General features: G+C 35.9%; 1 protein-coding gene across 9 annotated transcripts in view; it reads left to right on the plus strand.

Annotated features, from left to right (window-relative positions):
• The window catches only part of ABI3BP (ABI family, member 3 (NESH) binding protein), a 259,187-nt gene that overhangs the window by 139,630 nt on the left and 104,862 nt on the right, over positions 1–14,695 (plus strand). For 7 of the 9 annotated variants that reach the window (XM_014528309.1, XM_005880197.2, XM_014528308.1 and 4 more), the window contains 14 exons: positions 455–529; positions 1,073–1,147; positions 1,954–2,013; positions 2,936–3,007; positions 3,818–3,892; positions 7,339–7,380; positions 8,494–8,541; positions 9,189–9,269; positions 9,691–9,738; positions 10,974–11,048; positions 11,756–11,803; positions 13,342–13,401; positions 14,212–14,346; positions 14,646–14,678. The exons of the other annotated variants lie outside the window; for them this stretch is intronic. In XM_014528309.1, coding sequence (XP_014383795.1) covers positions 455–529; positions 1,073–1,147; positions 1,954–2,013; positions 2,936–3,007; positions 3,818–3,892; positions 7,339–7,380; positions 8,494–8,541; positions 9,189–9,269; positions 9,691–9,738; positions 10,974–11,048; positions 11,756–11,803; positions 13,342–13,401; positions 14,212–14,346; positions 14,646–14,678 — 927 coding nt within the window. The remainder of the gene's footprint in view (positions 1–454; positions 530–1,072; positions 1,148–1,953; positions 2,014–2,935; positions 3,008–3,817; positions 3,893–7,338; positions 7,381–8,493; positions 8,542–9,188; positions 9,270–9,690; positions 9,739–10,973; positions 11,049–11,755; positions 11,804–13,341; positions 13,402–14,211; positions 14,347–14,645; positions 14,679–14,695) is intronic. 9 annotated transcript variants of the gene reach the window in all.

Consider the following 14,695-nt stretch of genomic DNA (forward strand, 5'->3'; position numbering starts at 1 on the left):
ATATATAAAAAAAATAAAAATAAAAATAAAATAAAATAAAATTTCTTTATTGATTAAGTTATTACATATGTGTCCTTATCCCCACATTACCCACCATCCCTCCCACTCATGCCCTAACCACCCCCGCCCCTGTTGTCTGTGTCCATTGGTTAGGCCTATATGCTTGCATATAAGTTCTTTGGTTGATCTCTCCCCCTTACCCCTCCCCTCCCCTACCTTCCCTCTGAGGTTTGATGGTCTGATCAATGCTTCTCTGTCTCTGGATCTGTTTTTATTCATCAGTTTATGTTGTTCATTATATTCCATAAATGAGTGAGATCATGTGATTGGCCTAAATTCTCAAGTGTTCTTGATATTTTTTTCCTATATGGGGCAAAATTTATTACTCATGAATTTGTATTTTATTCCTTGGGCCTTCTACTGCTTTTATAAATGTTGACATTTATTCCAACAGCAACAACGGATCCATTTCTGGATTCTGTCCCACCTAAAACTTCTAGAACTCTTGAACAGCCAAGGGCAACACTGGGTAATGTTTTTAACAGAAAAATCGTGCTTTGTTTTCCATCAAAAGAAAAATCCATGTGAATGCCTTCCTTCCAAATGACCATTTCTTTCCATCACATCTAATCATTTATTTCTTTCCTATTTCTGAATATATATACTTTTTTCCCCCTATAATGCAGGCATCTCATGTTTCATTTTGGTCTCTTTTTTTCTTTGTACTGTAATAGATTATATTTTTCCATCCCTAAAGGAATGAAAAGTTTTGAAAACTGCATGGATACTTTCATCGTCCATATCACCCATCTCATGTGTTTGTGGCCTGTATCACCTCTCTTTCCTGCATTGAGTCTGCCTGGAGTCAGCTACTGAACAATTATCACTCCAACCTTTCCCTGACTTTACATTATTATTTCATTCATCAGCTTTGAAGACTACCTGCATTTTCATCCTTAATCATGTCCTTGTAGCATGTGCTTTGTAACACCAGCTGAAAGCATGTGAAAACTCCTAAAATACCTCATTTTAACTGGAACTATTTGGTGGGATGGGGTGTTTGTATTTTCAGCTCCAAGTGAAACGCCATTTATTCCTCAAAAACTGGAAATCATTACCAGTCCTGAAATGCAACCTACAACACCTGGTAACTAATGACATTTGTATAGTTGTTTACTTTGAAAGAACAGATCAATTCAAAAAAATCAGTCATGTTGCTCCTTTCAGAATATTTTCAGTGGTAAACACTTCTCTTCATTCCCTACCATGACATTGTGTACTAGTAGATATTGTAAAGAATTATTATTTTTTGGCTATACTTTCAAATTCTCCAACCAGAAAATAGCAGCAGGATTATAGATGATAATTATTTTAAATATATTCCCTCCTAATTAACGCACTCAGATACCATGAGATCAGAGACTTTTTCTCAAAGTAGTCCAAGTATAAAGAGCCCCAAGAGAACTCTGCAGTCCTGAGCATGGTGAAGAAAAATGGGCAAAAGACAGGTAACACAACCTCATTTTAAAATAGAAAATTATAGGAATAATGAAGTTCATTAATTCCTGGTGAGGTTAGTAAAATGCTACAGAATTAAAGAAGTCCTGGACTTCCTATTCTCTAAAACCCAAATAGTTTATTTGTGTTTCTCCCCAGCTGTTTGGTAAATCATCTTTTGAGTTCTTAAATTGCACCATCTGTTCTCAAATTCTTCAAAGGTGCTCACTTTGTAGTACATTTAATTGAAGAGTTCTCACATAGAAAATTAATTCCTTTGGCCCAATCAGCACTTTTATTGAGCACCTGCTGTGAATAAGGCACAGTGCTGGGCATTCTAGGGATACAAAGAAACATAAAGCAGTTCTTGCACTCAAGAAGTTTACAAGTTTACACTTAAACCTGATCCACCCTGAGGAAAATCATTTCTGAAAGCTATTTTAAATCTTCTTTCAGCTCCCCTGCAAACTACACCTAAACGACGCCTCAGGCCCAAACCACCAAGAACCAAGCCTGGTAAACAAATGTCTCTTTAACCTTTCAGGATATTTAATTCCAAAACGATAATATCCATCTCCTTGCCATAAAAATAAGTGACATGACTCTACAGGTTAAAGTTTCTTTACAAAATTTGAAGGTAACTGAAGATGAATAATTAATGATAATGAATAACAAGAGTCAATAATTTCTGGTAAACTTTTATTAAAAATTATGTAAGTGATGTTCTTGCATGTGAATTTTGGTATAAACCTAGACACAAGACTTGCTATCACATGGTAGAGTGAGATATATAGTATAATTCTTTTTCTTGGTATGCCATCTCTATTCAAGTATTTATAAGGTGATAGTTCGTGGTTTTGGGTGCCTACTATGCTTTCAGTTTTTCCCCAGGGCAATGGCTGAGATGGAAAGGACATGACCCCAGTTTTCCAATGGCTTATGATCTTATGAAGATAATATATCATAAACAATGAGAGAACAACATAAGATCATATAATCTACTTGTGAGACTAATACTCATGTAGAAGGTCAGAAAAAGAAAGTAAGAGTTGAGGATGCAAGCCTCAAAATCTGTGTAGGATTTGGGCAAAGGAAAAAGCAGTGGGGAACAGCATTATCTTCAGGCACAGAGTTTGGGTGGTGGAGGCAGCTTATCAGCCTGGAGGTGATTTTCCTCATTGTCAAATAACACACTCAGAATCATACTCAACAACTGGGTTTTGCTTAGTCCTTTGTACTATAAGTACAGTGGTTTTATTATAGTCTATATCATTTTGAGTTTGAAAATTCTTTTCCAAAACGTTTACTCACTGCATACTTTATAAACACTGACTACTAACTGTGGCAGGCTTTTAACACGTCATTCAGTTCCTCTTTGGAGGACGTCTTTTTATTGTCTCTAGGATATCATAATATCTCTTTTCCTTTCCATCACCAGAAAGAACCAAAAGTCCTGGAACAACTACTTCTAAACTTTCTGTGAGCCCTGAACCTACATGGACCACACTGGGTAATGATATGTCCTTAGTGGGTGTGTTACTTCTTGTCACCATGGGAAATCCAGGGCCCCAGCTTTCATGTAATGTCTCAGTCAGTATTCTAATGGGCTCGTTGCAGCAGTACCGAGTATCTCATGTAGCACATCGACTATGGCTTTCATGGTTTTGGATAGCTGGCCCTATAGTAATTGGATCTGAATGCAACCTTGTACATCACCCTATGCCTTGGAAAGCTATAAAACCACTGCTTCTTTCTCATCTTCTATCCAATCACTGTATCTGAAGTTGGGTCTTACACACAGTTGTTGTTGTTGTTTTTCATAAAGCCCTTAATTTCAACTTTAGACTGCATTTGGAAAAATGACTATTATGGTATTAGTAGAATTTCTTTATTATGCTGCAGATCATAGCATATCTATCAGTAAATATTAATTTTAAAATATATCTTCTTCTGGTGCTTAAAGACTTAGATGTAACTGAGGAATATGAAATAGGAGCACAAAATGATTACACTGATTTTTTTTAAAGCATGGATTAAAATCACACTGTCTTTGTGTAGTTATTATGACTACTTAGTAGCAATGCTATTTCTTTAGGTCAAATATACTCTATAAATGTTTTTTCAAACCAGATGAAAATTTATCACTGTATTTCCATTAAATGCTGCTCTTGAAATACTCTTTTAATGGACTATTTCCAAAATCTCCCAAGATGATGGGCTCATTCCACTTAAAGTATAGGTTTTTCTTTGTAGTTTTAGACACTAAAATGTCTAAAAATGGATTTGTTTGTTGATTCTTTTTGTTTCTTTATTTTTCCAGCTCCCAGTAAAACACAATTTATTTCTTTGAAACCTAAAATCCCTCTGAGCCCAGAAGTGACACACGTCAAACCTGGTAATTACCCTGATTTTTTTTTTAATATTCCAAGAGTAGGATTGAAAAGTTGTTTTATGCCACTCTTTGGAGCAAGAACTTCTGACTTGTATTTTGGTGTTTGACACATTTTGCCATGAAAAATGCAAAAATGCAATGACATGCTCTCATTATAACCAGCCCCTCTGATGTTATCACAGCGCTGCTCTGAGCTATGGGGAGGAGCATTATGTTCATGACCTTCACAGAGAAAACACAGACATAGAATGATGTACATGATTGAGGACTCCCTTGTCTAGGACTATGAAATAGTTTTCAGTACCAACGTTGACTGGAACTCTTATGACACTGAACAATCGCCTTTCAGCTGGAAAGGAAGAGTGTTTCCATCCCCTAAGAACTCTGCCTTCTGTGAAGCTTCTTAGTTTTCAGGCTAAAAAGTGTGTGTCTCCCTGATACTCCATGACTTCTTTCTCTCCTGGGGCTGATTTCTGAACACTGACTTCTGTTTACTTTTCAGGAGATATTAAGGGTGTTTTGCTGAAGAAAAGGGTGTTTTGCTCTTTTACAGGGAGGGGTTATTCTGTAAAATTTAAGACAAAGATAATTCCCTGCATAAGGACTGTGGGACATATTAAAGGACCAAATCTTCATCACTTTCTATCCAGAATATATACAATAGTTTACATGTTGACTTACATGATTGATATGTATGGATCTCTGTCACTACTCATCATTTTCATCTAAATTTTAAATCCTTAGCTCTGGGAAGAATATATTTCTCACTGTAATGTTCAATGGATTTTTCATTAATTTATGTTTACAAAGCATAGTTATTAAAGCAAGTGATTTTCTGCTTTAGTGAGCAAGCTTTATTTTTTTTTGCAATGAAATTCATAAGGAAGAAAAAGTAACTGCTCAGGAAAAGAATTCTAATGATCCCCTTTAAAGAGGCAGTGTAGGTCTCAGACTGAAGAAAATTAGGGGTTAAGGGAATATGACCATGGGTGAGGTCTCCAAGTCAGGACATAGAATGATGAATTCTTACTCAGGGAGGCTATTTGCAGAAAGAGGCATAGCTCATGATACTCAAGAGCTCTACAAGTTTAAAATAAAAAAACACAGACAGCTATATGCGAGAAGGGTTTCATCTACATTTATTTTTAAATATGCTTGGAGGACTTTAGATTACGATAGTAACTATTACATTTATGTTAGATTTGCATAGAAGACTATTACCAAGCAGACTGTATGAGAAACGTTACTGTATGTTTGGGTCATCAAATTTAAATGAATATTTCTCCAATCTAATTATTTCTGTTATTACAAATTAAAATTTGAAAACATAAAAAATGCCTCCAAATGTTAATTGTAATTTACACAAGATAATTTACATTATTAACTTCAGTGGTTTCTAAAAAGTTTTCTGACAGGCAGTACATTAATACAAATAAGAATTGGAGGGTGTGTTCTTATTATTCTAAGGTATTTGAGCAGAGACTTCTTAATTTGACATTTCCTTTTAAAGTGTAGAAAATTATTTGGAAGCTTAATGAGTTTATGTTCCTTTCATTTCTACCTCCTAATCACTTAAGAATAGCCACATTTTCCCCCTAACAGCAAGAAAAGCCACTTCAGAATCCGCACCAAAATGTATGCCAACTCAAGTTGACATTGAGGCAACACACAACACAGAGTAATGACTGAATGTCTGAAAACTGTTGCTTGTGTTTTAGCTTTTTAAAAGAATTTATTTATTTTTACTTTAGGGCAGGCCACCGTTATAGCTCTGCTGAAAATTTCTGTTTCTAGCCAAGGTTCAGGAGAGCAAATAAACCACCAAAAGCTGTTTGATTTGAGTGATTCATTGCCTTCCCCAGCCCTCTCCTCACTCTCTTTTTTTCCATTTCACTTTCCATGCAGGCTGCTTTTCCTTTGGTTTTCCCTGGTGGTTAAACTAACAAGTAAAAACCACCATTGGTTTTGGCTTGTTTCATAAGCAGAATCCAGTGCTTTCTTGAAAATCCCAGCCATCTACTCTGTCTCTTCTTGTCTACCTCATCCAATAAGAATTGTTTCTTTCACAGTTAATCTTTGACATTCCACTCTTCAACTTTTAGCACTAAAAAATGGGAGAGTGCTCCAATTAATTACAGGTGTGGTGGATGGAGTTGTACATTGTTCTCTTTGCTAGCCACAAATCCATGAGCAAGTTGTGTATTTCTTTGTGTTGTGTTGATGTGAGTGGTGTAGTTATTTGCATGCCACTCAGTTTTTTTTTATGGAACATTTCTATATCTTTATCAACAACACCTAGATAGTGTCAATAGAGGAACTCATCAAAACATGTATTTGTTTTTAATAAACACTGACTTTTTTTATATGGAGGTGAATTGGAAGTTTAATTGATAGGAATACATACCTATGTGGTCTGCGCCTGTCCAGAGTTCAAAAATGCAGATTTTTCTTTACAAATTTAAAAGACAGTGTTCTTTAATCTTTGTAAAGTCTTAAAAATGCTGTGAGCAGCAAATTTTACTTACATTTTCACTCTTTTAGAAGGTACCTGTGTAGAAATTAAAACATGAATTACAACCTCGAAGTTTCAGAAGAATTTTTGTTGCTTGCTATTTTCAGATGTGGATCCTTTAAAAATATTTATTATATTTAATGTATTGGTGCTTACTGTTTTTTTTCCTTTTCTCCTGTAGAATCTGAAACGTTGAGGCTCCTCTCTCTCTCTCTCTCTCTCTCTCTCTCTCTCTCTGCCAATTTGAATGACATTGAGGATTTGTTATCTGATAGAATATTTAAATGATACTGTTATTCAATTTTTTCAGCATTTCAATGAAATCTGAGCCTGCCTTTTGACTTCTGCTGATTTACTAACCAAAATGGACTAAATTTTATAAGTGAATCAATTTTTTCACCAGCAATAATGCTAATAAACATGGAGAACATCATATGAGCATTTTGGTTTCTTTTTAGACCATAAGTTTGATTTTTTTTTATAAAATAATGTCAGATCCAGCCAAGCTGAAAATCATCCAAAAGAAACAGAATTCAGACACAGGTACAGGTCTAATGAGTCTGTTCCTTCTTCCTTGGACCAACCTGACTGCCCTGCATGGGAGCAACATGGCTGGTGGACAAGAGCTCCATGCAACCTTTCAGAGCTGCCTGGCCTCCCTTTAGTGGAGTATGTCCTCAAGCACTAGAAACAGTTTTCAGAATATTGTGTAGTAAATGCAATAGCTCAAAATCTACCAAAAAAATATAGAAATCTCAATTCTTACTTTTATTGTGGTTTGCGGAGAGGATGTGGGTGTTGAGCTTTTCGGTTGTTAAGCCAGGAGAACCTGATTGCTCATCAATGAGAGAATACTGTTTCTACTAAAGGACATTTAGTTTCTGTCTTAGATGGTGCTCTTCAGCATTGCCTTTGATAATACTTGCTTTTATTGCAGCCCCAGAACCTCTGACTCCAACACCATCACAGTCAACAATAGGTAATGAAGTTTTCGTTAGTTAGTGAAAAAGAATTATCTCTCTTTTTTACAACCTCTATCTTCAACTTTGTCCTTAATTCTGGCTTTTTAAAAATTTATTTTGCCATGGCTGGTGTGGCTCTGTTGGTTGGGCATCATCCCATGAACCAAGAGGTAAAGAGATCGCTGGTTCAATTACCCGCCCGAATTGTAGGCTTGATCCCTGCTAAGGGGACAGGCAGCCTCACATCAATGTTTCTCTCTCTCTCTCTCTCTCTCTCTCTCTCTCTCTCTCTCTCTCCCTTCCTTCTCTCTAAAAATGAATAAAAATATCTTTAAAAAAGAGATTTAAAAAATAAAAAAGTTATTTCTTCATCATCCTTTAGCTCTTTCTTTCAGCCATTTTTGTCAGAAGATAAACTCTCTGCCTGTGTTCAACAAAGTAGAGGTTCTGAGGTAGCATGAAAGCCATACTGATTTTGATTTGACACATTCTTTTCATTTTTATTTTACATGCTTTATTGTCCTTCCTTATATTTGAGGAATGTGTCCTGAGCTGCTTTTAACCTGGTGAGGACCATGGCTTTCCCAGGACAAGTTTTGCTTTCACATTTGGAGGTGTTTTTCTTCCTTTTCGAAACTCCAATATTTGCAGATTTTCTTGAAAGACATTATGGTCTTTCCAGATCTAAATATCCTGATATGTCACTAGGAAATTCATTAAAAGAGAGAAATATAAACACTAACCCTAATGTTATAGCTTCTTTTTCTTCAGGAGAGCAAAATACTGTGTTCTTCTGGTGCCATCTTAGCCAATTACCCATATTTTCCTTCATACACGAACTGTTGGTTACTTTATTGCATTCACATATTCCAAATAAGAATCGTACCTTTTTCTTTCCAGTTCTCTTTCCAAACTTAACTCACTGACTATATTTTTGTTCATTTTGTCTAAAAGCACAGGGATCAATTTAAATAAAAAAGGGAATTTTTATGTGGCTAAATTTTTCATCATTTATATTTGTTCAACTTAGTAATTAAAATTAAACATTTTTCATATTTATTTCATATTAATATTTCATATTAATCATTTTTCCTTTGATCTTGATTCTTTTTTGATGATGTTTCATGCAGCCTTAGAACCTGGAACACTGGAAACCAAACCTTCAACAACAACATTAGGTAATGCAGTTATTGAGTGACCTCTTTTTCGGACTGCTGGTGGCTTTATTAATAGGCTCATATTAATGGATTAATCCATTAATATTCATTTTTGTGTGTGTTTTCTATTCTTACTCCCAGAGAAACACTTTTAATCTATAGTTTTATAAACTGTATCTCAATTTTAAAATATACCTTCCTGAAATAATTTCTGAATTCAAAATACATCTTGCTGATTTGCAGATTTTTTTAATGCTAAGTGCAAAACTTTTTCTTTTGAATCTTAGGCCAAAGAAATTTTAATTGTTATCCCTAGTGGCTTTTTAAACATAACTTTTCTCATGTTCCTATTGAACAAGCACTTTCAAAATTTTTATGAGACTGTTTACTCTAAGTTATACAGAGTTCTAGGTTTTCCCATCTCAAAATGGATGAACAAGGGATCTCTTGAACAGTGATTGTTTACAAATCTTTGTCCAAAAAAATATAATTGAAGATTCACTTAACTGGCCAAAACAATATAATTAAAGATTCACTTATTATTTAATGATAGAAAGGTACAAAACAGAAGGGTACATATCCACAATAAATCAAAGAGTTTAAATGTGCTTCTAAGGTATATGTAAAATTGTTTGTCCTGTATTAACTAGCTAATTTTCTTTCTCCAGCTCCACCAAAGACCAAACGACCAGGTCGTCGCCCCCGCCCTAAAACCACACGTAGTCCAGATGTGCCCAAGTCCAAACCTGGTAAATGTGATGTTGAGGGTTTCAATTAACACAGAAAGTGGAATATGATAGCTTCTAATATAGTAGCTATCTACTACCTACGTTGCTGGACTTTAGGAACCACCGTAGTTGATGTTTATATTTAAGTATCTGTACTAACCATCCATATTCATGTTACATGAATATACACATTTATATTTACAGGTACACACAATAGTAAGCTGACTCACTAAGTGTATTATTAAAGTAGGGCACCCTAACATCTTACGGAGGATGCATATTCATGGTAGATGAGCTGTGGGAGAAGAGGAGGGAAAGGGGAAAATAAAAGGGAGAATCACACCCAAAAAGAGCACACAGGTTAAGATGGAAGAGTAATGTTTACTTCCTCAAGATGCTGCTTCTTGATATAATTATTCTTTTTGATTTTTCACTTCTGTAGCTCTGCAACCTGCTACGGTACAACCGGAGCTCTGGGTGCCCACAGTCGGTAATTCTGCTCTCCTCCAACTGCTCTCATGTTGTCACTTTTGCTTTTCCTACTCTCCACCAGGCATGACTGCACTTCTGCCAGATCACCACAATTTCATTCCATGCGTCCCCTCAGTTTCCTATCTGGGTCTGAAGAACCCGATGATAGGAGACTTCTAGAAGAATCCTGTGTGCTTGTTTAAGGAAGCTCTGTGGCCTTGGATACAACTTCCTGGTTTTTCACTAACCCTCTGCCTTTCCATCCCATGTGTCCTTGTGGTGAAAAGACCATCTATTCTCCCAGACAGAGGCTTCTGTGCGCATCCTGAACTTGACAAATGGCAAAATTTCATTTCAGTGCCCTCATTATCATTTCATTGATTTACTCATTCAACTTGTTTGACATTCTTTCTTTTTAAAAGCTGCATGAAATAATGGCTTCTTCAGCTTTTTTGTTTCTTTGAAAAAAACTTTTTGAGTATGTTTTGACAATTAGAAGGACAAATACTATCCTTGGTCTACGATCCAATGTAAAAATAGGATGGTCTGTAACTTGAGAACATTAGATGTCCTAAGCTGGTTTTATTGTTTTTAGTACTCATGCTGTTGATGATAATTATTTCATTGTAAGTTCTCATCATTCACAATAAATCTGTCACCACTTTACTTTAGAAAATTCCAGAAATTAGTAGCCATGTAACATTGTATAAAATTTCAAGTGTTAAAGATTATTTCCCAGGTCCCCTACTAAGCAAGTTTCAAATTTCTACCATATTATTTTTATACTGAAAAAAATAAATTAAGAGATAGAGCTATTATACTTACCACATTTGAAATTACTTATGTAGAAAAGAAGTCTTATTACAGTTCTCGTTATTTTTGCTCAAAGACACATGTTGAGCATTTCCTGGAGTTTTTTTCTTTTGGACATATTTCCCATTCTTCCCACAACCTAGTAGTTAATTTTGCTGTATATCACTGAAATTATTTAGTATATTTGCTCGAGCCTATATGTCCTTAATTCTGACAGTTACAGCCATGACCATTATGCTAATTTTAATACTTTTTTCTTTAGCATCAGAACCATCCAAAAGACCCTAACCCACACATAGACCAGACGTACCTCAAATCCAGCCTGCTAGCCACTACTTTCAATGCCTTGATTTATAACTAGGAAAACTTTGTGTCAGTAACATTAATCTTGACATTCACAGCTCTGCTATGACACTAATTATGACACCTTTTTTCCTTCAGATTCAAAACCACCAAAGCAATTACTTCCTAAACCCCAAACCACAGCAAAACCAGATATGCCATCAACTAAATCCGGTAAACATAAGTTCCAATGCTTTGGTTTAAGAAGCTCTTTCTTTGGGAATGTTGCTGAAAATGCTTACAGTTTGTTATATCACATAAAACATAGAAACCCAAGCACCATGACTTTGTTCATTATTGTCTCAAAGTAGTCACACTAATGTTGTAAGTGTTAAATGAACAAATCAATGTGTGGGAAATTAGTACATTTTACAACTGATACTGACAGCTGCTGTTTTCTTAAGGAGTTTGTAGGCGTTGTTTTCTGAGTCTGGGTGTGTAACGAATGGGAGCCTGGTTTTCTGTATCGGGACCATTTCTGAAAGCGCGGTGAGCAGCCACCGCCAGGCAGCACTTGGGAGGCTGGCACTGCATTCTTCCTTTGCGGGCACATAATCAGAGCTTGGCCTCCTCTCAAATACCTTATTGACATTTTAAACAGCAACTATTTACTAAGCGATTTCCTACCAAATAAGGGGATGTTTATATAACAGTTCTGGAAATTCAACTGTTTTGCAATTGAAAATTTCTCCTAAGATTCCCATGAGTATAAAATTCTAACTTACTAAGAGCATCTCTCATGAAGCCTATCAAGAAGACAATTTATATCACTTTTGAATTTATATCAGGTTCTCTAGCCTCTGAATTAAGCATCAGTGATCACCTAAAAGTTTAGACTTACTGCTTTTATCATTTTTATCTGTTTGTTTTTTGTGCTGCAGGCTTTGAGCCTGTTACATTGGAGGCTGGAGCTCCTTCCATAACCATAGGTAATGATGGCTGTCTTCCTTCTTGTCAGTGTTTCTCTGAGCTTGCTCCTCTCATCTCTGTCGTTACCTGTGTTCTCTTATGTAAACGGTTATTCACCATCTTTTTCATTCATTTCCAACGTTGTTAGGGACCTTTTTAACATTGGGAGGCCATCTGGCATCTGCTGCTCAGCTGACAACCCCTGATGTTACTCTTCCCTGGGTCACCTTCGGAGGCTCTCAGATTGCTTCCGGCCCTTGACGCTGTCAGGAGTCACAGGGGCTCTCTCCATCCATCCTTTAAACCAGGACATGTTTGAGATTTCTGTTTTTATGTGTATAATTTATAAATGTGGGAGGGGATCAATGAAAAAGCTGGTTGGGGCTTGACACAATCCATAATTATTTCTTTCTCGAAAAATCTCTTGCTTCCTTGATTCCATACTATTCAAACACAACTTGAATGAATGTCAATTTTCTGTTGAAAAATTAAGCTTATGGTGCTGAATTCCAAACAAAATAAGGATTCCCCTCTTTTGTTTGAAGGCAGTCAGTTTTGAATATGGTTTTCATCCTGTTGTTCTCGCTTTCTCCCTCTCTTCTGTCTGCCATGTTTTCCATTAGTTCAGAAAATGTTCTCAGATGTGGCTTAACCTAACTCAGTGCTATACGTCTTGGACAGTCAATAAAAAGCAATCTTCATATAATTGCTTACAGGGTTTTTAGTGATAAAAATGTTTTAATGTTACGTTTAATCTTCTGAATTTAATGAAAAATAGAAACTAATTTAAAACTAGGGAGTCAACAAATCTTAATTTCATGCCTATGCATAATTTAATCATTACAGAATTTAAAACTAGAGAGGTACTAAATCTTAACTTGATCTCTATGCATAATTTAATCATTACAGAATTCTAGGCATCCTATTTATCCAGACAAAAAATTGAATTATTGCTTTTCAGAATTTTTTCTTAATCATCTCTTCTTCTCACTAGAATAATTATATCCTAATTATCCATTTGAAATAAATGAATAAATAAGAAATGGTAAGAAAATGTGTCACATTTATTCTGGAGAAAGTCAAAAGTTTATCTTTTGTATAACTGCCACAGATCTCTGATAAACAGACTGACTAAGATTTTTAAAAATTCTCCTCACTACCAATATTCCTCAAAACATATATCAAGAATGATGGTAAAAGGGTTTCAGATACAAACAGAGATTTTCATAATACATTTTCAGAGTAATTTAAAATACATATCAGACAATGAATTATCTGATTTTGAGGGGGGGGGGGAGGGCAAGTTTCCAGTATAGTTGGAATCAGATAATTAAACACACAAAAAAAGAACTTTTCATTGGCCTCATAAGGATGCAAAGTGCAAAGGGTATTGAGATAAATGGATACCAGAGTACAGCCAGTTATTGGAGAACAAATACTATTTTTCCAGAGTTCAGAACTGCTTTTTAAACATTACAGAGCTAAGAAGATTTATTTTCAAGGTGATTTTCCCCTGTGTTTCTTAATCTCCATTCCTCATTGTATTGCTTTTGGTCAGTTCCTGCCACAGACATTGAACCTGAAAGTCTGAGAACTGAGGCTCCCTGGACAACATTAGGTAATGACCTTCTATGTCTTGAAGCAAGTGCATTTTCTGCTCATTGTCTAGCCTATTCCATTACTATCTTGGCCAGGGGCCTTTCTCTTTCCTAGGATTTTTCTCATCATCCTCTCTTGTCATTCCACTAGATCCCTCGCTTTGTACTGAAGATGTCTAAAATGAGTCACTTGGTTAGAATATAAGCCTGTTTGCAGCTAATGCAAAGCATCTATCTCCCGTTCTATCCAGCTTTATTAATACTTTACAGGGCCTGTGATTCTGCCCAGTGCTCGGTGATAAGGCTGAATTTCAAATACAATTCTGCCCCATAAACATCTTTTATAACTCTGTGTACATCAACAGAAAGTTGTTATAAAATATGCAGGGCACCTTTGTTGTCTACCAAGGATGTTAAGTAATGAAATGTGCTTTTCCCAATCATGTTTCATGGGATATATGCCTAACTGAAGTATTATTTAAGTAAAGTCCCCCAGAAGTTGGTGAGCTGGGGTCCCTCTCTAACCTGAAAAGTACATGCTGCGCTCTGACTTCCCTTGGTCAGGGTCATCGTTGAAAATCTGACACCAACAATAACAATAATGGTTTCAGGTTATTCAAATGTTATACAGACTTTTTCAAAATAAATGTTAGGAGGCCCCCCAAAAAGTATTTTTTTGCCTATGGATGACAAAGAAATTTTTTGAAATAAAGAGGAAAATTTCTCAAGACTCAAAGAAATCTAGCAAAATTTTAGAAAACCTAGAGCCATGTATAAATCCTTTTTAAGTTTCTGGAGTTATTTGATATTAACCAGTTTCCTTTCCTCAGCTCCAAAAACATCAAAACGACCAAGAACACGTCCTCCACGTCCCAAACCTTCAAAACGTCCCAAACCTTCAAAACCTCCCAAACATCCCAAACATGAAACCACGCCGAGCCCAGAGGCACCTGCGACCGCACTAGGTAAATATATGGCCCCTGGTGCCTGTGGAACCTCCTAGGATGTGATACTGGGATGCCAGTTTAAATTGCCTCCTAATTACCTCTATGACCCTTCAGGGTGAAGGCCCTAGCCAACACCTGTGACTTCCTTACAGGGCTGGTATCTTCTTGGTACCGGTGTATTTATTTACTTCTCTGACCACTGAATTACATTTTTCTCTGTGATTCTGACAAAGTTCATTTTCAAGAGAATTTGATAACTTTTCTCCTGTGTTTAACGTTTCTTTTTAAAAAGTACTTCTGATCATTTCTTGCTACAGACATTGAACCTGTCACTCCTGGGACATCTTTAGGTAATGATTCTTTATGT

The sequence above is a fragment of the Myotis brandtii genome, unplaced genomic scaffold (assembly GCF_000412655.1).
Source record: "Myotis brandtii unplaced genomic scaffold, ASM41265v1 scaffold63, whole genome shotgun sequence".
NCBI lineage: Eukaryota > Metazoa > Chordata > Mammalia > Chiroptera > Vespertilionidae > Myotis > Myotis brandtii.